General features: G+C 51.7%; 2 protein-coding genes across 2 annotated transcripts; both read left to right on the top strand.

Annotated features, from left to right (window-relative positions):
- Positions 1–6184: 6184 nt before the first annotated feature.
- Positions 6185–12126, top strand: LOC114615961 (EH domain-containing protein 1; the record flags this gene model as incomplete). The annotated part of the gene is made up of 3 exons (XM_028761535.1): positions 6185–6597; positions 9499–9663; positions 10063–12126. Coding segments are annotated over 3 exons (1103 nt in total), but the record flags the coding sequence as incomplete, so codon positions are not given.
- A 6830-nt stretch (positions 12127–18956) lies between these two features.
- On the top strand, positions 18957–21696 carry LOC114615960 (serine/threonine-protein kinase MRCK gamma-like; the record flags this gene model as incomplete). The annotated part of the gene is made up of 3 exons (XM_028761534.1): positions 18957–19116; positions 21440–21531; positions 21613–21696. Coding segments are annotated over exons 1-3 (336 nt in total), but the record flags the coding sequence as incomplete, so codon positions are not given.
- Between the last annotated feature and the right edge of the window lie 157 nt (positions 21697–21853).

Below are 21853 nucleotides of genomic sequence, written 5' to 3'. Positions count from 1 at the left end.
ATTTACAAAGTGCTGGTGTCTGCCAGGCATGCACTGCACCCAATCCTCCCAGCAGCCTCATGGTGGGAGCTTGTTCTCTCCATGTCATAGAGAAGGGTCTGGGGATTCAGAGAGGATAAGTGACCTGCTGGAGTGGCCCAGTTGCCTCCTGAGTATAGGGAGCTGAAGGTTGAAATGTGGGCCCAATTGGAGTGTGTCTGTCCTTCCTCCCAACCCTGTACTGTCACTTACTCCGTTATGTTGCAGGTATGCTATATTATACCTGTTTAGGGCCAGGCTACACGTTGATCCTTTTTTGCAACAGCCAAATCCCCTGCTACTACTAGGATAGAGAGCACCCCGTGAACTGAGAAAGTTCCCTGTGCACTCCCTCTTTCCCTGTCTCAGGAACTCATTTGTCTTTGAAGCTTAAGCTTGCCTTTTCCAAAATGTCTCTTAAATGCAGTCAGACAATACTACCCTTTGGTACTGTTCGTTTTCTTTGATGGAATCTGACCCTTTTCATCCATATGTTTAAGAAAGTCAGGGATTTGTGCCTTTCAGAAATGATTGTTTCTGGGGATGGAATCAATCCTAGAGCTATATATTCTTCACAGAAGCTCTGACTGGTGGGCCACATCACAGCCCTTAGGCTGTTGTCTCTGGAGAGGGATGGCTTCCCCTCTGTATCACTGTGCTGTTACTCTAGAAGGAAGTCTGGGCTGTCTGTGGTCAGTCGGTCCAAAGCAGTCTTGGGTCAAGCTATTAGGAACATCTGTGCACCAGACTTGCCATGGACCTGGCTTTTTTTTTTTTCGAGACAGGGTTTCCCTGTGTAGTCTTGGCTGTCCTGGAACTCACTCTGTAGACCAGGCTGGCCTCGAACTCAGAAATCCGCCTGCCTCTGCCTCCCAAGTGCTGGGATTAAAGGCGTGCGCCACCACCACCCGGCTGGACCTGGGTTTTGTTCCCCTAGGGCAAATGGCTAGGGGCAGAGGCCCCTCGCTAGCCTCTGTGCTGTTTGGAGGGATCCTCCCTTAAGTTAATCAGGAGGAGTCCTCTCTGTGACTTGTCCCAAGTCTGGGCTCCTGTCTCCAGGGCCAGTGCCATTGGAAACTGTGATGTAGCTCTTTGGTGAGAAATAATGAGACCCGTGCAGTTTGAATGACAGGAAACAAGAGTGTATGGGAAACAAACACTCCATTGTTTTATGTTCTAGAAAATGTTGGAATGTATGAAGCAACTTTCCCTGGCTGATGGGACTACCTGTGTTCGTTTGGAGGAGTGCTGCTGTAGGATGGGGTGCTTCACCGCAGCCCAGGCTCCACCTCTGACCCCTCTTGTCAGCTTCCTGACAGCTAACTTGTGGACGGGCCAGCAGCACCTGGTTCAACTGGGGCTCCCTTCACCTAGTAATGGGCCTGTGGGAGGCTTGCTAGGAACAGCTCCGGTGGCGCCGTCAGTTCCTGTCAGCTCTCAGCAGCCACACTTCTACGCTCCTCTCCACTACTACTCCCTCCGAGGGTTTAAGTTTTACATTATTTTATGTATGTGTTGCCTGTATGCATGTTTGTGTAACATGCCTGGTGCCCTTGGAGGCCAGAAGGTGTTGTCTCTGTTGGAACTGGAGTTGGGGGGCTGCCATGTGGGTGCTGGGGATTGAACCTGGATCTTTCGGGAGAGCAGCCAGTCCTCTCAACTGCTGAGCTATCTCTCCAGCTCTGGTTTTTAATTTTTTATGACAGGACCATCCCTGGATGGTATCAGCTTGCCGTGGGTTGAGTGGTAGAACTGTAGAGTGTACACCACCATGCCTGTCTTATGTTTGCATTTTTGTTTTTAAAGACAGAGTATCAGCCCTGTGTGAGTCCACAGGCCTTTAATCCCAGCACTCAGGAGACAGAGGCTGGAGGAGCTCTGTGTTCAAGGTCAGCCTGGTCTACATAGTGAATTCCAGGACAGCTACATAGAGAGACTCTGTCTTAAAAAACAAAATATCATATAGCCTGGGCTGGCCCTAACTACGTATTTACCCAAGGATGACCTTGAATGCCTGATTCTTTTGCCTCTGCCTTCCAAGTGCTGGGATTAGAAATTATCACACCTGAATTTCCTTTATTTTCTAATTGTGGAGAAATGTACCTAGTATATAAGTGGCATTGTCTTCCACAGTCTTAGGGAGCAGTGGGGTTTGGTGCCTCTGTACTGCTGTGAGCCAGCACACTGTCTTAGAAAGTTCCATTGTCCCAAAATTTTTCAGTAAACACTGACACCTTGCCTCCCACCCTGGCACTGGCTTCCCTGTCCTCTCTGCATGTGACCCCCAGCGTCCTCATAGGTGGATCTGTGGTTGCTGGGGCTTGTCCTCGGGCTGGTTTCTCTCACTCACATGGCTACTCTGTTCCTTATCTGAGATGTCTCTGGTTGCCACTGAAGCCCCTCTCCCTGCAGGTTGGCTGCTCTGTATCCTTGGTGGAAATTGGTGTCACTCTCTCTAGCCAGATGGTGGTGCAATGTGCCCCTGTTAGACGCTCTTTCCCTCTTAGTGGGCACACAGCTCCCTTTATGTTGTTGTGTGGGTAGAACTGACACCCTACCTGGTGTGTCAGAAGAGCCTGAGGCCAGTTGCTGTGCCAGTCCTGTCACCTGCTTAAACTCTCTGCCTGAGAGTGTGCTGTGAGAGTGCTTTTGGCATTGCATGACTCTCCTAAGCTCCACATTCACTGCCACTCTCCAGTGTCCAGGGCTCCTGAAAACCAGTGTCTTCTCTTTAAAGCCACATAAGACACCTCTGAGGGGAATGAGGAACAGTAGGTTCAAGAGTACTAGATGGGCCCACGGGTGGCCTGCAGTTATAGAATCACATGCCTGTGTCAACATGGCTGCAGTCTGTCAGGTAATCAGTGATATGTTTGGTCACCCAGAGAGTCTCCCTTCCACCAAAAGTGTGTTTCCCACCAGAGGGAAAAGGATTGTGGCCGTGGTGGGTTGGGCTTGGAAGGTGACCTAAGAAAATCAAGCATGGTAGGTTTTGCCTGTAATCCCAGCCCCTCAGGAGGCAGAGGCAAAAGAATTGCCACTATCTGAGGCCTGCTTGGTATATGGAGTAATAGCCTGCATTAAACTCCAAAAATAATTAACCAGGAAGGTCCCTTCACCTGAGAAAAAAGAAGAGACTTAATGGAGCTGGACATGGTGACTCATGCTTGTAATTCCTGTGTTTGAGAGGCAGAGGCAGGTGAATCTCTGAATTTTATGCTAGCCTGGTCTCATAGTGAGTTCCAGGCGAGCCAGGGTTACATAGTGAGACCCTGTCCCCCAGAAAAAAGGAAAAACAAACTCAAAACCAAATAACTTGAGGTGCTGCCTAAGAACTAGGCTTGTGAGAAAGGAGCAGGGAAGGGGCCTTCTCCATTTCTCTCATTTTAGTGTTCCCTTCCCCCATTAGAGGGAAAAGGATTGAGACCATAGTGGGTAGGGCTTGGGAAGGTGACCTTAGCTTCCCTGCTGCAGGCCTGGCTGCCTAGCCAAAGCCAACAGGACTAGTGGTGCTTGGCCTGGGGTTCCCCTGTTCTCAGGAACTGGGATTTGGCCGCATTGCGGCCCCAGCTGTGTGAAGTAACTTCAGCTTTGGATGAGGCCAAATGGGCTGACTGGAAAGGAGCAGAGGCCTCTCTTTGTTGAGCAGGAGTATCATAGTTCCTGAGTCAGCACTTCTGCAGCACTGCTGTGTTCCTAGAACTCACGTACAAGGCCTCAGAGCCCCAGGCAGGCTCTGGGGCTCAGCTAGGGTACATACAGCTCAGAGCCCTGGACAACAGCTACCTCTTCTGGCCTCTGCTTCCCCACTATTCTGCTGCTCTAGACCTTCCCTTCTGGTTTTCTGCTGACAGCTCACCCCTCGGGTATCCACTCCCTGCTCTCAGAGCCAGCTGCAGGGAGCAAGGAGGGCCTTGTACTTTGGAACTGGCTGGCTGTGCTGGCTGCTGAAATGCAGCGTGACCTGGCCCTCACTGGAACTGTGCACTGAAACCTGAAGCTCTGACACTCAATCAGCCACACACAGGAGAGGCCCTTCTCTACCCAGACTGCAGTTCAGTATACCTCTGCCTTCCAGGTAGCCCCTGTTGGCTAACTAATGTGTCCCAAGTACCTGTGTGCCAGGAATGTAGAGGTCAGAAGACAACCTGGTAGAGAATGGTTCTCTCTTTCCACCTTCACATGGATCCCAAAGATCAAGTTCACTACCAGGTTCATCTGGAAAGGACCCATATCGTATCTGCTGAGCCATCTCATTGGGATGGCTTTGTTTTTCTTACTTGTTTTCTGGTATTGCCTGGAATTGAATCCAGAGCTTTGTTTCTGCTTGGCCTGTCTAGCCTAGCACCTCTGAAGTACCACCACCCCAGCTTTATACACAGGATGGGGGAGCATTGAGTGCTGCCTCCCTAGCTGTACAATGCAGTGTCAGCAGGCCCTGATGGATGGGGTGGTGGGGAATCATGTGCCAGCATGTGTAGTCCTGGACACACTGTCCTTCCCTTGGGACTTCCCCCTACAGTTTTTCTGTCTTCTACATCTAAAGATTGCATGCCAGTCCTCCTGAGGTTGGGCTTCGTGGAGTAGTTTTCCCAGACAGTGCTAGAGTAATCTGTGAGGCAAGAGCCTGGCTGGACCAGCCTGTCCCTGACTGTCTTCTCTCTGAGTTGCTTCCCTGGCTCATCTTTTGGGGTCTTGGCAACTTTCTGGGAAATACTAAGTGGTTCTCAGGGCTGGCCTACATTTGGGGTGACCCAGAACCTGTGCACATTAGGTGAGTGACAGGAAACTAAATCCAGGCGAAGGAGAATGTCCAGATTCCACTGGAGAGGCCAGGCTGTTCTGAGGCTCTGTGCCACTGTTTTCAGTCTTCCCAGCTCTGCTGGTGCTCCTGAAGGGCAGACAGGGGTTCTCTCATTTGGGAGCGGTGGGAGAGCAGTGGGAGAGCAGTGGGGGATGCACAGCTGTCAGACAAGTTAAAGCAGTGCCTGGTCCAGAAGTCCCTGAGCCACGTTTATATGGAAAGTGACCAGCTCTGCCATGTCAGCCGTGCAGCTTCTTGGTGAATCCCAGGTTGTGACTCCCTCCAGTACCTACTATCCCCATTCTCATGAAGAAAACTACAAGACTCACACTTCTTTAAATTTTACTTGTGTGTGGAGCCACAGTGCAGTTGTGGAGGCCAAGAGGACAGCTTCCCATGCTTGCTCCTCTTCCTTCCTCTGTGGTTCCTGGGTCACGTCTTCAGCATGCACAGCAAGTGCTTTTACACACTGAATGTCTTGCTGGCCATAAATCATATTTTTGGGGAGAGGTGGGAGGACGAGGGGTGTTTTGTTTGAAACAGTTACGTGTCATTTAGATATCCAATATGTACCAACCACCATGCCTGGCTAATAGTACTATTATTAATGGGGAAATTCAGTTATGACTCTGTCATAGATAACAAAGGTCACTTTAATTGAGATGGGAAGCAGCATAGAATAAGGTTTAGGGCTAGTCAGCAACTTGGCTTTAAAGAAGCATTTAAGACCTACAAAAAAGGGAAGTGGTCTGTGATACTCTTGGAGAACAAAGGTCAGCAAACCTTTTTCTTGAATTAGTATTGTCAGCTATGTAGAACTTTTGGTTTCTGCTGCAACAATCAAACTCAGCTATTACAGACAAAAGTTGGCTTAGCCATGTAAATGAGTGCCTTTGTTTCAATAAAACTTTATTCATACAAGCAAATGATAGGCCAGTTTTGGTCCTGAGCTTGCCAGCCCCTATTGTAGAAAATGAGCCAGGCTTATACAAGGATCTGATGTTTAGACACTGGATAGATGTCAGCTGCAGTTATGGTGCTGTTGCTTACTGTCACCGCTGTTCAGGACACAGAACTGGCAAGTTTCTCTGTGCTTGTGTTACTCTGCTGAGCTGTTAAGTGTAAGTGGCTTGGTGGCTTGCTTTGGCTGAGCATCTATGCATTTCACATGGCTAAAAATACCCCTTGAGGCAAGAAAGACCAGTGAGTTTGCCTTTGGGCTGCAGTAGTGTTCAGATAGAGCATTTTAGGAATTTATAAAATAACCTCCGGTCTAGAACTTGTAGCCACACTGGTGCTCAGAAGCACTGGAGCAGCCTGGGCCTTGGAGCTGTGTTCAGTTCTCTCTTGCTCCTCCCTCAGGTTATGACTTTGCGGCTGTCCTTGAGTGGTTCGCAGAGCGTGTGGACCGCATCATCCTGCTCTTTGATGCCCACAAGCTGGATATCTCAGATGAGTTCTCAGAAGTCATCAAGGCCCTCAAAAATCATGAGGACAAGATCCGTGTGGTGCTGAACAAAGCTGACCAAATTGAGACCCAGCAGCTGATGCGTGTGTACGGCGCTCTCATGTGGTCGCTTGGGAAGATCATCAACACCCCGGAAGTCGTCCGCGTCTACATCGGCTCCTTCTGGTCACACCCACTGCTCATTCCTGACAACCGGAAGCTCTTCGAGGCAGAGGAGCAGGACCTCTTCAAAGACATCCAGTCTCTGCCAAGAAATGCTGCCCTCAGGAAGCTCAATGACCTGATCAAGCGGGCCAGGCTGGCCAAGGTAGGCCCATGAGCTCTGGGGCTGGCATTTGGGGCCCAGTTTACCAAACAAGTATCATTTTACCTGTGTGTCCGGTGTACCCACTGTGTAGCCTGTGACTTACTAAGGTCCTTTACCTGGGTCATTTCAGCCTGCTCTTTCTGAGGCTTATGCCCCACCTAGTCAGAGAATGCAAAGAACATGTATACGCCTTAGAAATACCAAACAAGAAGTTACTATAGAAGAAAGGAGGCCATGGGAGGCTGGCTGGCCTGCTTGGCTTCAACAAACCTTTGGGGTGTGTTGTAGACTAGTGTTCTCAGCTTGGCACAGAACAGTATGGACTTACTGCGGTAGGGAGTGACACACAGTCCCCATTCAAGCCTTCATGGAGGAACAATGCACACACAATAGAATCATTGGTTATTTGGTGGTACTCAGTAGCACAGGGTTCTGCCTGAGTGGAGGACTGGGCAGCCATCCTGGTGGGATAGGATCTGGGAGGCCTCCGTGGGGCCTGCTGTATAAGCCGGGACAGGAAGTAGCTAGAGAAAAGATGATGCCAATTTGTGGCCCAGAAAGTGCTGGATGCTACAGCCCAGATCCCTGGAGGCTGCTGTCTGCATCGGTCGTATAAACACCTATTCCCATTGTGGACGTGCAGGCTGTGCCCAGGCTCAACACCAGCCTCTGAGGTGCTGGAAGCCCTGGAACCTTAGTGGCAGCTAAGGCTATATAGGAGCCCAGTGTGCCCAGAGCCAGGAAATGAAGCTCAGTGCTGCCATGGGCTCGGGATAGGAGACTGCATGGGTTGCCCAGATAAGTTACTGGGGGTGGGGGTGGGGGACTGTTCCAGAAATGGCTTGTGTGAACCCTCTGAACATGAAGGTCTGATGTGGAGTGGACGCCAGGATAGTGAGCCAGTCCAGACAGTTAGCAGGGTTCCCACTGACCCTTCAGGTGCTTGGACATAGTTCAGTTTCTTCAAAAACTGGACGGACTCTAAGTAGATGCCATGATGAACCATCATCAGACTACTCTCAAGGCTGAGGCAGGAGGATCCGTTGAACAGTTTGAGACTAGCCTGAACAAGACTAGCAAGACACTCTTTCAAAACACAAAAGTAGGTTCTTGCCTGACCCCTCTCTTGAAAGGGGTTGGCTTTCAGCTCAAAAGACCTGTCCTGTGAGCCACCCTGTCTCCAGGAAAACATCTTAAAGTGTGGGGTGTCTACAACTGACTGGGTCACATAGAGGGAGAAGAGATAGGCACCAAGTGTCTATGACCGTTGACACAATCACCCTCAAGACCAGAGAAGGTGCTTCCCAGCCATCCCTGCCCGAGTTGTTTGCAGTGCTGAGGCTGCTGTCTGTACACTAGATCCCAGGCCCCCACCTCTGCAGAAGGCCAGTCATGGAATATTTGGGGGTATCTTGGTCAGGGAACCAAGGCTGATGCTTTGTCCTTTACTACTGCTAAGTGTCAGCCATTGTCACTCTCAAAAAACCTGGCTGGCCAGGTGACAGTTTATGGCATTTCCCATCTTCTTTACAGGATCCACGGCTGGGGTTTTTCGTATCTCCAAATGTCTAGACAGGTATGGCCACCTCTGGAGCTGAGCAGTTCTGAGAAAGGAACTTATGAGAATACCCATGAGACTGGCCACAGGCCTCGCCCTGGAACCCTGTGCTCTCCAGCTCTGCCCCACACTACGCTTAGCCCTCAGCTTGCTTTTCCTGCAGGGAGAGTGACTGGGGCAGAGGTGTGACTGGGTTTGTGTGACCTGCCTTCCTAGCTTTCTTGGAAGAACCTAAATGGCAGCCCCAGGACTGAGAAGGGCTGCACGCCCCGGGCTGAGCGGGGAGCAGTGGATGTGTTGAGGGGAGCTAGGGAAAGCTTTCAAGGAATGTTCCAGGCTTGAGTTGTCCTGGCCTGTTTTGATGACACATGGCATATCACTCAAGTGGGATTCTACTTGGGACTCCCCCTGTGCACCGTACAGATAGATGTATGTTAGACAGAGGCTCATTCATAGCTTTCTATGGCTCTGTGGTGTGCTGCTTATACTATTGGGAGGGGGGCAGCTCGGGGAGAACACAGGCAGAGAAACAGACAGAACTGAGTTGTGGTCCGGTTTCTGCAGTCCCCACGGTAGTTCCTTGGCAAGTCTTTGCCTCCAGGCCTTCCTCTGGCCACAATAGATGTGGATGTGTGAGAAGAGAGTGCCTCTAGCCATCCTTCTTATGACAGACAATAGAGTTTGTTATCTCTAGAATGTCACCATGACTTGTACAAGAACGGGTTGGAGAGATGGCTCAACAAGTAGTAGTGCGTAGGTTCAAGTCCCAGCATCCACAGCTGTCTGTGACTTTAGCTCCAGGAGATCTGAACCCTCACACAGGCATACATGCAGTCGAAACAGCAATGCACAGAAAAGGTGGGTGGATGGATGGATGGATGGATGGATGGATGGATGGATAGATAGATAGATAGATAGATAGATAGATAGATAGATAGATAGATAGATAGTTTTTGTCAGGCCAGTGGTTGCACGTACCTTTAATCCCAGTACTTGAAAGGCAGAGGCAGGAGGCCAGTGTGGTCTACAGAGTGAGTTCAAGGACAGCCAGTACTACACAGAGAAACTCTGTCTTGAAAAACAAAACCAAGGAAGAGTATCCATCATCTGTCCTGTGTTAGAGGCACCCTTTCCTCTCCTCCATCCCCATGGCAGTGAGCTGTCACACCCTCAATAGAATCCTGTGTTCCTCTTAGGCCATTGGGCTTCTGTAATGATGACGTAAACTTCCACCTTGACTTTGACCTTTCTGCTTCCCTCTGCCCAAGCGCGGAACTTGAGGCCTGGAAGACCCTGAGGGTAGTGTGCCAAACAAGTCTGATGCCCACTGCCTCCTCCCTCAGGTCCATGCCTACATCATCAGCTCCCTCAAGAAGGAGATGCCCAATGTCTTTGGGAAAGAGAGCAAGAAGAAAGAGCTGGTGAACAACCTGGGAGAGATCTATCAGAAGATCGAGCGGGAGCACCAGATCTCCTCCGGCGACTTCCCAAGCCTGCGTAAGATGCAGGTACAGTCACCAGGCCAGCCTGCCCAGTGCTGGGCACTGGTTCTGGAGGGAATCCCAGCTCTATAGGGCAGGGCCTCTACAAAAGGAAGCAGCTGGGTTAGTCACCAGTTCCCTACCCGATCAGAGTTGACCTAGGTCGAGACACTGACACAAAAAAGGGGAATGTGGTGACTCGGCTTTGGGGTGGGGCATGGCTGTCCATGAATCTTCACAGCAGCCCAGCAAGGATGGCGCTGCTGTGACCTCATGCAGAGTGAGGAGCTCAGGCCTGTAACACTAGCTCAGCTGCCTTAACTGGTGAGTGGAAGCCCCACTCTCCCCACTTAGATAGTCTAGCTTGGTCTGGAGTCTGGAAGACTGCCCCATCTAGGCCTCTCCTTCCTTCTCCTACACTCACAGGAGCTCCTGCAGACCCAGGACTTCAGCAAGTTCCAGGCCTTGAAGCCCAAGCTGCTGGATACAGTGGATGATATGCTGGCCAACGACATAGCTCGGCTGATGGTGATGGTGCGCCAGGAGGAGTCCCTGATGCCCTCACAGGCTGTGAAGGGTGGTGCTTTTGATGGCACCATGAATGGGCCCTTTGGGCATGGCTACGGCGAGGGGGCTGGTGAGGGCATTGATGATGTTGAGTGGGTAGTTGGCAAGGACAAGCCCACCTATGATGAGATCTTCTACACACTGTCTCCTGTCAATGGCAAGATCACAGGCGCTAATGCCAAGAAAGAGATGGTGAAGTCCAAGCTGCCCAACACAGTGCTGGGAAAGATCTGGAAGCTGGCAGATGTGGACAAGGATGGCCTGCTGGATGACGAGGAGTTTGCCCTGGCCAACCACCTTATCAAGGTCAAACTAGAGGGCCACGAGCTGCCCGCTGACCTTCCTCCGCATCTCATCCCACCCTCCAAACGGAGGCATGAGTGACTTCCATGCCTGAGATAGCCCACAGCCCCAGGGCTGCTGGCACTTTCTACCCACCAGCTCCTTTCTGCCCGGTGGGCTGGGGCCTGGAGGGGCAGAGATGGGGGGAGGGAAAGGGTCACCATTTTTCAAGGTCCATAAAGACTGAGCGGTGTTTCCTCAGCTCTCGAATAGGAAAACCACCATCTTTCTTTTAAAGCTGTTCCGGGGTTCAGCGGGGAGGCCTGGGTGATGCTTGGATGTGAACAGTGGGATTTTGTGCACAAGAACCATGATATTTTTAATATATAACATTAGAGGCAGCCTTCTTTCTTGCCTCTTCTGTCTGACAGCCCCACACTCAGCCTCTCCCCTATCCCAGCCAGGCAGTGACAGTGACTCTGGGAACCACCTCTCCAACCCACCCTGGCACCCCCGTGCCCGCTGCCCCAGGCTATATAAGCAGGAGGCTCCAGTTCCTTTGGTTTGTTTCCAGACTGGGGCTTCCTCATGGAGGTTGTTTCCCACTAGCTGTGTTCTGTGCTTGGATAAGCTGTTCCAATCCTCTGCTGTGATGTGGGGTGCACACCTTCCCTTTGTCCACAACCCCTGGCACCCCAGACAGCACAGGAGCCACAGGTAGAAGACCCAACCACTGTTGATGTTGTGGAGGATGGAGGAGTTTTGAGACAGTGTCTTCTAGGAAAATGCATAAGCTAGTTAGTGTTCTGTAAAATGACACTTTATACTTGACCAAGACTTTGGGTAACTTACATCACTTGTTCAAAGCTGTGATTTTGTCTCCCCTTTCCTATACTCCAGCCTTGGAGCAGTTCCACTCCAGAGTCAGCAAGGAGCAGACATCCTTGGGCTTGAGTTTGCTTTCAGGCTGAGGGGAGGTCATCCCAGCTTCTGCTCGGAGGGGTCTGAAATGTACCTCTTAAGGTCAACCTTTGTGGCAGCTTCCTGAAGCCCCTCTCTGCCTTTGGGCAGGCAGTAGGCCCTATGACCTGGGACTGGTGAGAGGAAGCCTGTGGTTCTGGCCTGGGTGTAGTGTCCATGCAGCAGGACAGGGGAAAACCCAACCCCTTCCCTCACCCTGTCATTTCCTTCCTCTCCTCCTCCTCTGCTCAGCCAAGGAGGTCTGGGTGTCCTGAGAGCCCCAGACGGAGCAGTAAGAAGCCAGAGCTAGCAGATGACTACTTTAGTCACCCCACTGTCACTTGGGGACCTGGACACACCCTGTGGCCAGTGGTTGGCTGTCAGGGTGGGCTTTATATTGAGGTGGGTAAGGCAGTACAGACTGGTCATCTGGCACCACAGGTGGCCTTCAGGGAGCTGCCTGCCATCCCCCCAGCGCTGTTCTGGGCCCTGCTGAGAGTGAGCTCCAGCCTGGCCTGTTACCTCCCTGCCTCAGCCCTCCACTCCTTGGCTGAGGGTGAGTGAAATGTCTTCCTCACAGGTTCACTGTTTAAAGTCCAGTGGGCTCTGTTCTCACCTATAGGGAGAGCAGCTGAGTGAAGACTTTGTTTCTTGCATTAAAGAAAGTTTAATTGTGCCAAAGCTTCTCATGCTCCCTTGTCTTTTCCTGGCCAGGGAAGCACCCCTGGGTTTCCCCAGGGGGTTTCCTAAGTTGCCCATGACCACCCATCTCCTGTGCATTGTTGGCAACACTCTCTGGATACTGAACTCGATGGTGCACACCCATAGTTTGAGCACTTGGGATGTGGAGGGAGGACCAATCGATCAGCTTGAGCCACAGAGAGCCTGTCTCCAAACAATCCAAACACCAGTAGAGATTGATAACAGAACTATGCTGGGCCCACTTCCACCATCTGCACATTGTCACCTCCCTCAAGACTGCTGCAGCCATAGACAGGATGGCCTCCCATCCCTAGTGTGCTCAGACTGGGCTATGGGAGCCTGTAAACAGAGGTTCCAGGGCTCTGAAGTCACTTGACTCCTCACTTGTCCCAAGGCAGGTTTGGAGCCAGCAGAGCCAGCTCTGAAGATGGCAGAGACTGACAAAATCCACAGTTCTGGGTGGGGTTGGTTAGAGCCAGCTGATGTGTCAGATAGGGGACCTGTTTATGACAAGAGAGGAAAGGATGACAAATTGGGAGTGACATGCCCGGAAGGGTGCAGATGGGAAGTAAGGCTAGAGAGAGACCCGCTCCAGGCGAGGCTGGGACAGAAGCCCGGATAAACAGGTGCTTATCTTAGATCCAGAGCTGCCTCCAGGGTCTAGCTGCTGTGGCTATAGTCCAGTCACCATAGTCTTGACACCTAGTGTGGTCTTCTGCTAGGCTTGCCTGAGCAGAAGTTCTATGTTTACATCACAGATTAAGGGCCCAGGAGAGGGTAACACACGCAGCACTGGTAGCCAAGGAGATCAGACTCAAGTCTGCCAACTCCAGTCCCGTTCTTGAGGAGATTCTCATGGAAACTCTAAAGCAATGATGACTTCTGAATTGTCTAGTCCATGTCACCCTCAACTGCCACTCTTAGGTTTAAAATGCCCCCTGGAATGATTCAATGCTGTCATTCCACCTGAAATTTTAGACACTTGGGACTACCTGTCAGTTTGCAGAGGTCCCACAGAGATGCTCTATGCTTGCTCAAGCTGCTAGCACCAAAGAAAACAGGCCCAGGGAGCTCCCTGGAATGTTAGGACCCACCTTCACCCTCCACCCGTGGGACTCGTGGTATACTATCTGCTCAGCCCCCATCTCTGTGAGATGATACCCAAGAGGATGTTCACATGGTGCCCATTAAGAAGTTTAAAATCAAGTATAAAGGCATCCCCTAACTGCTGCCCCTGGACTCAGGTTTTGGTTTCATGATTCAGACTCCTTTGGGCCATGGTGGGAACTGAGGGAGAAATGTCCACTCAGGGCTGGCTCTTGCCCCTCAATTCCTTTCTTGTTCTCTAGAAGCCAAGATCTATCAGGAAGCAAATACTTGCCACCCTGCTTCCAACCCCTGGGATAGGAGGTCTTCAGAACAGTCTGATATCCCAGTTCATAGCATCACACAAACCCAAGACCCAGGAGGCACAGAAGTCCATCTACAGGCTGCACCTGTCAGCTATTTAGTATGCTGAGGTTTCTTGCAGGGTCGTTCTTACCTGGTTATAGGGCTTGCCTGAGGCCAGTGGGCTAAGAAGAAGACAATGGGGGAAGGAAGCCGGTGAGAGGATTCAGAAGTTTACAGCACTGGCTGCCCTTCCAGAGAATCTGGTTTTGATTCCCAACACTCACATGGCAGCTCCCAACCGTCTATATAATTCCAGTTCCAGGGGATCTAACACAGTCTTCTAAATTTCAAGACTACTCAAATGTGATACACAGACATAAATGCAGGCAAAACACCCATACACCTAAAATAATAAGAAAGAGCACAGCCAGTCATCATTCCTGTCCTCTGCTTTCAAAAATCAAAGCTTCAAAGCTTGAGCTTGGGTGATGGCCAGTAAGAAGACCTGAGTTCAATACTCAGAACCTCATAAAAGCCAAATATAGCAGTGCATACTCATGACCTCTATACTAGAGAGGCAAATACAAGCCCCAGATGTGACCAGCCAGCCAAGCCCATGAACAATCCTAAAATGAGGTGAATTACAGTATCTGAGAAAGGATGCTGGCCTGCATCTTACATGCACCTATACACAGATATATCTGCACGTGTGCGCGCACACACACCACACACACACACACACACAAAGCGTGTATGTATAGGACTCCACAAGACAGTGGGTTTGATCTCTCACGGCACTGCAATCAAACAAATCTCTTGTCCTCTGTCAGCAGTTAGCAGTCTTGGCCAAACAGCCTTATGTTTAAATCCCAACTCTGTCACTTGCTGGAATCAAGCCTGCCTTTTTCCTTTTAAGCCTGTTCTTTGGGATCTTGAAGAGACCTGTGCTCAATGGCTTCCTTCCCTAGGCACCTTGGTTAGGGCTAGTGGGGGGGGGGGTGAGGTATATGGGGAGCATGGTACCCCACCCAACACCCAGAACAAAACAGAAGGACCCACCCTTCCCTGAAGTAGCAGACAGGGTGGCGCCTATGAGCTGCAGGGGTGCAAGGTAAGGGGGCTCTGGCCTGGCTTCCTGTGCACCCAGAGAGACTGGTAATTGTGAAACCACATGGGCTGCTGATGAACAGAGCAGAGCGTGGGAGCCCTGTGGTGAGCTGGAGCAGCACGGGGAGGATTTGGAAAGAAAACCCAGGATGATGAAACCACCATATGTCCACCCATTAGGAGTGTTGGACATTTCACAGAAAATACCCATAGTGCAGTAGGCAAGAAAGTAGTGTGGGAGCTGACCCAACAGAAACTTTCAAACTAGGGCCTGGAGAGATGGCTCAGTGGTTAAGAGCACCGACTGCTCTTCTAGAGGTCCTGAGTTCTAATCCTAGCAACCACATGGTGGCTCACAACCATCTGCAATGGTATCTGATGCCCTCTTCTGGTGTGTCTGAAGAGAGGAATGGTATATTCATATACATAAAAATAAATCTTAAAGCAAAACAAAACAAAACCTTTCAAACAAGCCTTGAGCAGCAAAGGCAGGGATATTGGGCTCTCTGCCTCAGATGGTCCCTATGTTATTCCTAGACAGAAATGTTACACACACCAACAAGAGCCCCATGAAGAACCCATGCCACCTAGTTTTCCTTGTGTCCAATCAGGTGCCTCTCTCCATTGTCCATAGAAGATGTTCAGAGAGAGGGTAAGGAGACTTGCCCAAGGCATTATACCTGGGCCACAGCAAGCAGACCTATGGGACCCCTCAACCAGCCTCCTGTCCCCAGCTCTCTGGAGTTGAGAGGGACAGTCAGTCATTCTTGAAACGCAGAACCAGAGCTTTTGCTCTTCTTCTGAAACTAGAGCTGGGAGACTCGGCCACCCTGAGAGGCCAAGTCTAGATTTTAGAAGGGGAACTACAAGCCTGGGCTCAGGAAGCTGGAAATGTGGCCATGACGATGACAGGCACCTTTCCCCAGGCCCAGCGTGTATCTGGGTTCCCTCCAAACTCAGAGGGTGTCAGAAACACCTAAGCATCCTGCTCCAAGTCCCTTCCCCTTCAGGGTTTGTCCCTTCTGGGACCTTTGTCTATTTCTCCTGGGCCTGAGCTCTGAGGTGACAAGTTCCTTTTCTTTCTCCAGAGCCTTTTACAGAAGCATTTACTAAGCCTGTCTAGGTAGGGCCTTACCTTGTTCCTATGTCCCACAGCCCATGGTTCCCTTTTGTTGCTGGCAATGGGGATTAGGAACTCAGGGTATGAACTACAGAAAGAACCTAGAACTGTTTGTCACTGCCCCTGGCCTCCCTGTGTCAGTCTGTGAAGGAGGTGGATAATGATATACCTGTCTGGTAGAGATCAGAGATCTATGTCCACTTGGAAATGACAAGGAGCTCCTTAAGAGGGTAAGGTGTTATCAGTTGCCAGGGCCTCTCCCGAGAGTTGGTGCCAACACCTCCACCAGGGACTCTTGGGAGACAAGGGAGGGCTTCAGCAGAGCAGGTCCCTCCTGCAGACCTGGTTGAGCCTTCAGTTGGTAATGGCCTCACAGTAAGCCTTTGGAAGAGGATGCCGTGAGAAGAAACAGGACAGTGTCCTGACTGCTCAGACTGGCTGTGGCTCTGCGGCTGACAGATTCACTCAGCCACTGGACTAGACCATGAGCCAAGTGTAATGCTGTGACACTTGTCACAGCAAGTGACAAGTTGTGACAAGTTGTGGCAAGGCCTACCTTGTTGTGGCAAGGCCGGGCCAGGCCTCTGGCTCAGGAGCCAGCCTAGCTCAGAGATCAGAACAGAACCAGTAGGACAAAGGGTGCTAGGTCCTGAGGCTTTTGTGAGTATTTGGGTTAGAGCCTGGCCACGTGTTGAAGCCAGAACAGGGTCCCACAGAGAGTGAGCCCTTAAGGTCTTTTCGACATTTGATTTTATACAGACAAAGAAGCAGCAGCTTGCAAAAGCAAATCTAGGGTGCTGAGGAGGCAGCTTGGTTGGTTGAGAGATTCCCCTAATATGAAGAAAGCCACGGATTTGATTCCCTAAAACTTCGTGAAACAGGTGCCCGGGAAGAGGTAGAGGCAGGAGGATGAGAAGTTCACCTTCGACCTTTGCAATCTAGACTGTAGAGAAGTAAGTTTAGCCCAGGATACCCACATTTCAAAATAAACAAAAAACTAATACAGAACCTAAGAGGACCGAATGTCTGAGAGTTCTGGCATGCCCAGTTATTTATTTACTTATTGAGACAAGGTCTTTATATATAGCCCTGGGCTATCCTAAAATTCACTATGTACACCAGACTGGTCTTGAACTCAGAGATCTTTTTGTCTCTGCCTTCAGAGTATTGGTCCACCATACCCAGTCAGCGTGTTCAATTCAAATATGAGTCCCTGCTCTGGCCTTGGGCTCAGTTTCTCTCCACTCTGGTGTGAAGTTGAAGCCTGCTGGGGTTAGGATTTTTGTCAGAATTCAGCTTTCAAAGAGGTTAAGGGTCTTGAGGAAGTTGATACAAAGAACGAGCCAAGACCTGAGGCCTGGGCAGTTGGCTCTTGACTGACCCTTGTGGCTAGAGAATCAGCATTCTAGGACCTGGTCCCAGCCTCTTAGTTCTCCAATGACACTTGCAAATACCAGACACTCCTTCCTCCCTTAGTCTCTGGCGCCTCCTTGTGGCTTTTTACCTTCTGTGGGCCCCATCCCTGCCCTGAGCTGAGGAGGGCTGAGTCCCTCAGGTGAGAGCCAGCAGGCTCCATCAATCCACAGTCTAAGGACCTAGGAAGTTGAAGCAGTAAACTTGGGAGTTCAGGGTCATTCTTGACTACATAGCGTGTTCCAGATCAGTCTAGTTTATATGAGATGCTAAAACAACAACCACCACCACCATAAATCCAAATTCCTCCAGCCTGCCCTTCCCGATCCTCCCCTGGCATTGTCATGGGAGCCTAGCATTAAATATGAATCCTGAGTCTCCTTCCCAGCCTGATTGATCTGGGGAAAAAAATACATGCCTATGTTTTCCCCATTTCAAATTGTGGACCCCATGGAAAAGGGGCTTCTGTAAAGATCAAATGAGGAACCCACAGTGTTTTGTTTGTTTGTTTTGTGTTTTCCGAGGCAGGAATTCTCTGCATAACAGCCCTGGCTGGCCTGGAACTCAGAGATCTGCCTGACTCTGCCTCCCAAGTGCTGGGCTTATAGGCGTGTACTCCTCCCCTCCGCTCAACACACACAACATACCCCCACCGTGTTTTTAAATTCCCCATTTGATGGGATTTGAGTGTCCCACTCACTTTCCCCTGCAAATGCTTCCTCTCTCAACGCTGATCAACTTGATCCTGTCATGTCTCCAGTTTCCAGTCTGAAAGGGAGGCAAGCCCCCTAAATAGGTCTTCTAATTGAATAATGGGTTGTTCAAAAGACTACAACACCCCTTCCCTTTCTTTTATGGTCTGTCATGGTCAAGACTAGCACAGCTGGCCACAGATAGCCAGAAATCAAAAACCTCGCTGGACATAGCCAGCACCTCCTCCTTCTTTGTTTCCATCAGCTCATCTCGGACTTCTTGGGTTCTCCACGTTCCATTTAGGGACTTGTTCCCTCCAACACCGTAAAAATCGGTACCACCTAAGTCCACACGAGAATCTAGTTTCAGAGACCCCTACCCTCAGCCTTCCAAAGCCTCAGTGTATTCATCTGCTAAACGAGTGTGCCCCTTCTACCTCAACTACATGTCTCTGGGTTAGTTTTAAGGATTTAAAGGAGGTCAGAAACTTTTGGGGGTAGGTGGGTGTGTTGCCTTAGCAGCGCTTGCAAACCGGAGCAAAAGCGGACTACAACTCCCATCCGGCTTCAGGGCCACAACCATCCCAAGACCCTCTGGCCTGGCTAAGGCACAGGCCGCTGGCCCGGTCGCGTGGGAAGTTGCTGTAGGCTCCATCTAGGTTAGTGTCTCATGAGGGTCTAGGTGGCGCTGGGACTGGTGTGGCACGGTGATCAGAGGGGCCTTTTGCGACCCCAACGGTCCCCCCCTTCAACCCCGCCCAGGAGTTACTTTTCGTGGCCCGCCCTCCCACTTCCTGGACGAGGGTCGGCCCCGCCCCCACGCGCCTCCACCTCCCCACCTTCACCTTCAGCCGCGGCTCCCATTGGCCGGCTCGCACCTGTCCGTCCGTCGGGGGCGGGCTTGGAGGGCGGGGCGGGCGGCCAGGTGAAGGAGCGCGGGTGGCGACGGAGGAAGGTGACAGCGGGGAGGGCGGGAGGGAGGGGGGAAACCGCGCAGAACGAACCGCGGAACCACTGACGGACCGCCGGACGGGGCATGCGGGCGGCCTGGCTCTAGCCCGGGTTACGGGGCTCCAGCCGCAGCCATGGAGCAGCGGCTGCGTGCGCTGGAGCAGCTGGTACGGGGCGAGGCTGGTGGCAGCCTAGGGCTCGACGGTCTCCTGGATCTGCTGCTAGGGGTGCACCATGAACTCAGCAGCGCCCCCCTGCGCCGGGAGCGTAACGTGGCGCAGTTTCTGAGCTGGGGTGAGTGGTGAGGGCAACACCCGGGAAGGGAGGCTGGAGGGACAACACCTGGAGCTCTGTGCCCCCAGACCTTTTCCCGGGGATGGCATATTCCAGAAACTTCCTGAAGACGCACTGACTCCTTGCGCTGTATTTAACCTTGCCATAAGACTCCACAGCCCGCTCGCTCACCTGCACCTTACCTCAAACTCCCAGAGCCAGGTACACGATGTACACTTCCCATACTCTCATTTCATTCCCTGCTACAGACCCCAGACATGTTGCCAGTACACATCTTTCACAACGGTCACCTACAGCGAGTCCTTGGTCACATGTCACACCTCATGCCCTACCCAGAACATACATTCAGGTGGACACCCGTTTGGTGTCACATAAACATACAGACTTTCTCAGTTTCCTTCGTTCTTCAAGAGATGGGGACTTTGTTCTGAGACCCCTCTCACCTGTCACACAGGCACAAATAAATCCTCATCCTTCACCTTGCAGACAGTCTCCTTAACTTAATTCCTATCCAGCCCCTTTGGAGGATCTGGGATCTCATTAGAAGTGGTTTTATTTGATTCATCTGAATCCTGACAGGAATGGCTGACCTAGGGTGATCCTAAACCCATTGAGGGCACTGATACCACCAGCACAAGGGTTCCCTGGACATCTCTGGCCAGGCTTTGGTGGGGAGGGCATAGGAATTGGGCCTGGAGAGTAGTGTGCTTGCCCAGGAGGCCATCAGAGTTCCTGGTTCTCCTGAGCTCTAGGCCGGGAGAAGGCTGGGCCTTGTATGGTTGGGGGTCTACCATCTAGTTCTGCCATTTCTTTCTGTGGTGAGAGCAGTTAGACAGCCCTGCCCCCGTTGCCTGTATGTTTCTCTGTGACTCTTATGTGTTATACATGTGTCTGATTTGTCATCATTCCCACATGACACTGGTACCTGTGTGTGTATGTGTGTGTGTATGTTTTCACATATGTGTGTTTCTCCCTGCCTGCCTCTGGAACCTCTACTTAGACCCCAACATAGGGGACGTCTGTTGACATCTCCCGAGGTAACTCCAAGGCTGGGCGTGACTCAGGCCTCTCCTGCCCCAACTTGTCCCTGCTCCTGCCCAGAGCCCCCACCCCTTCTGGCAAGACAAAGGTACTAGGCATCTTGTCCTGGAGGTTGGATCTGGGCACCAAGTTTGGCCTAGGTGGCTGGTGGTCACCTCTGACCACTCTACAAGCTGGTAGCTGCTCCTCCCTAGTTCTACGCATAAACCTGGGAAGAGGCAATTAATTTCTGTAGTGAGGGTTCCACACCTCCCCCGCTGTGGGGTTCTGCCTGATAAACCTGTGGAGCAGCTCTCTGTCCCACCCACAGGCCCGCCCAGCTGGCAGGGAGTTTACCTTCTGGCAGGGGGAAACTGAGGCAAGGTGCCAGATCCTAGATGTCCCCCAATCCTCACTGGTCACTCCTGTCTTCATCAGCTCCCAAGACTGGGTGCCCTTCCCCCTGGCCTAAGGCCACTCCAGTTCTGGGGAGAGCCTGGGAGTGGCTGACATGGCCCTTGTGGAGGTGGCGGTAGGGCGCATAGACTGATGGAGGAGGAGGTGCTTGCCTGTGTAAGCCCATCCAGAGAGGGAGGCAGGGCTCCAAGTGGCAGGGCTAGCAAGCCTGGAAGGAATCCTGTGTGCTCACACCCTCAGGTGCTGGCATTGGGCACCAGGTGAAGTTTTTGGCCCTGTTTGTGTGTCTTGTGAGTACCTGAGCAGACTGGTATCTGTTCCTGACCCAGGGGCCCCACTTGGGGAACACAGAGCCTGTCTTTCTGGAGCACTGCTGAAACTCTCCTCCCTGTCCTCTGCCCTCCGGGGCTGCCCCAGGCCTTACCTCCAGCTGGATTGCTCTGTGCCCACAGGGTCCCCAGACCCAGGCCCACAGTTCCTGAATGGCAGAGAAGCCTTTCTGGGTACAAAGAATGTCACCTATCCAGTTTCCCAGATAGGCCCCTGGGCTGGCTTGAGGGTCAAAGGCTGTGAGCTAGGGGTGAAAGTGATTTCTGTATTGTCTCCAGGGTAACCTGGCTGTCAGGAGTAGGCCCCTGGCTAAAGAAGGCCACAAGGTCCTTCTGTGCCTCAGATAGAGACAACCTGGAGCCTGAAGCACGTGTCCAGGGAGGTTCTGAGGCCAAGTGGTCCTCTGAGTCAGGACCCTCACCATGCTTGTATCATGACCAAATAGGCCCTGCTTCTGATCTGTCCCTCCTCTGTGGGTTGTCTCTGGGAAAGTCATCCCTGTCCTAATCTCATGGGAGCTTGTAAGAAAAAAATGCTGTCCACTCTATGCCCTCAGCCAGCCCCTTTGTAAAACGAGTGAAAGAGCTGCGTCTACAGAGAGATGACTTTGAGATCTTGAAGGTGATTGGCAGAGGGGCCTTTGGGGAGGTAAGTAAGTCTTGGGGTGGGTGAGGAGGAGGAGCCTTGCACTTGATCTGGTCTAAATCAGGCCCTGCTTCCTTCACTCAGGTTGCTGTGGTGAGGCAGAGGGACAGTGGCCAGATTTTTGCCATGAAGATGCTGCACAAGTGGGAGATGCTGAAGAGGGCTGAGGTCAGTCTGGGGTCAAGTGTGCCCTGCAGATGGGCAGGGGAGGTGTGCATGCTGCAGATGGGCAGGGAAGGTGTGCATGCTGCAGATGGGCGGGGGAGGTGTGCATGCTACAGATGGGCAGGGGAGGTGTGCATGCTGCAGATGGGCAGGGGAGGTG

The sequence above is a fragment of the Grammomys surdaster genome, unplaced genomic scaffold (genome assembly GCF_004785775.1).
Source record: "Grammomys surdaster isolate TR1022 unplaced genomic scaffold, NIH_TR_1.0 209708, whole genome shotgun sequence".
In the NCBI taxonomy this organism is placed as follows: Eukaryota; Metazoa; Chordata; class Mammalia; order Rodentia; family Muridae; genus Grammomys; species Grammomys surdaster.
The sequence above is the reverse complement of the archived record's forward strand: the minus strand, read 5'-3'. Positions and strand labels throughout refer to the sequence as shown.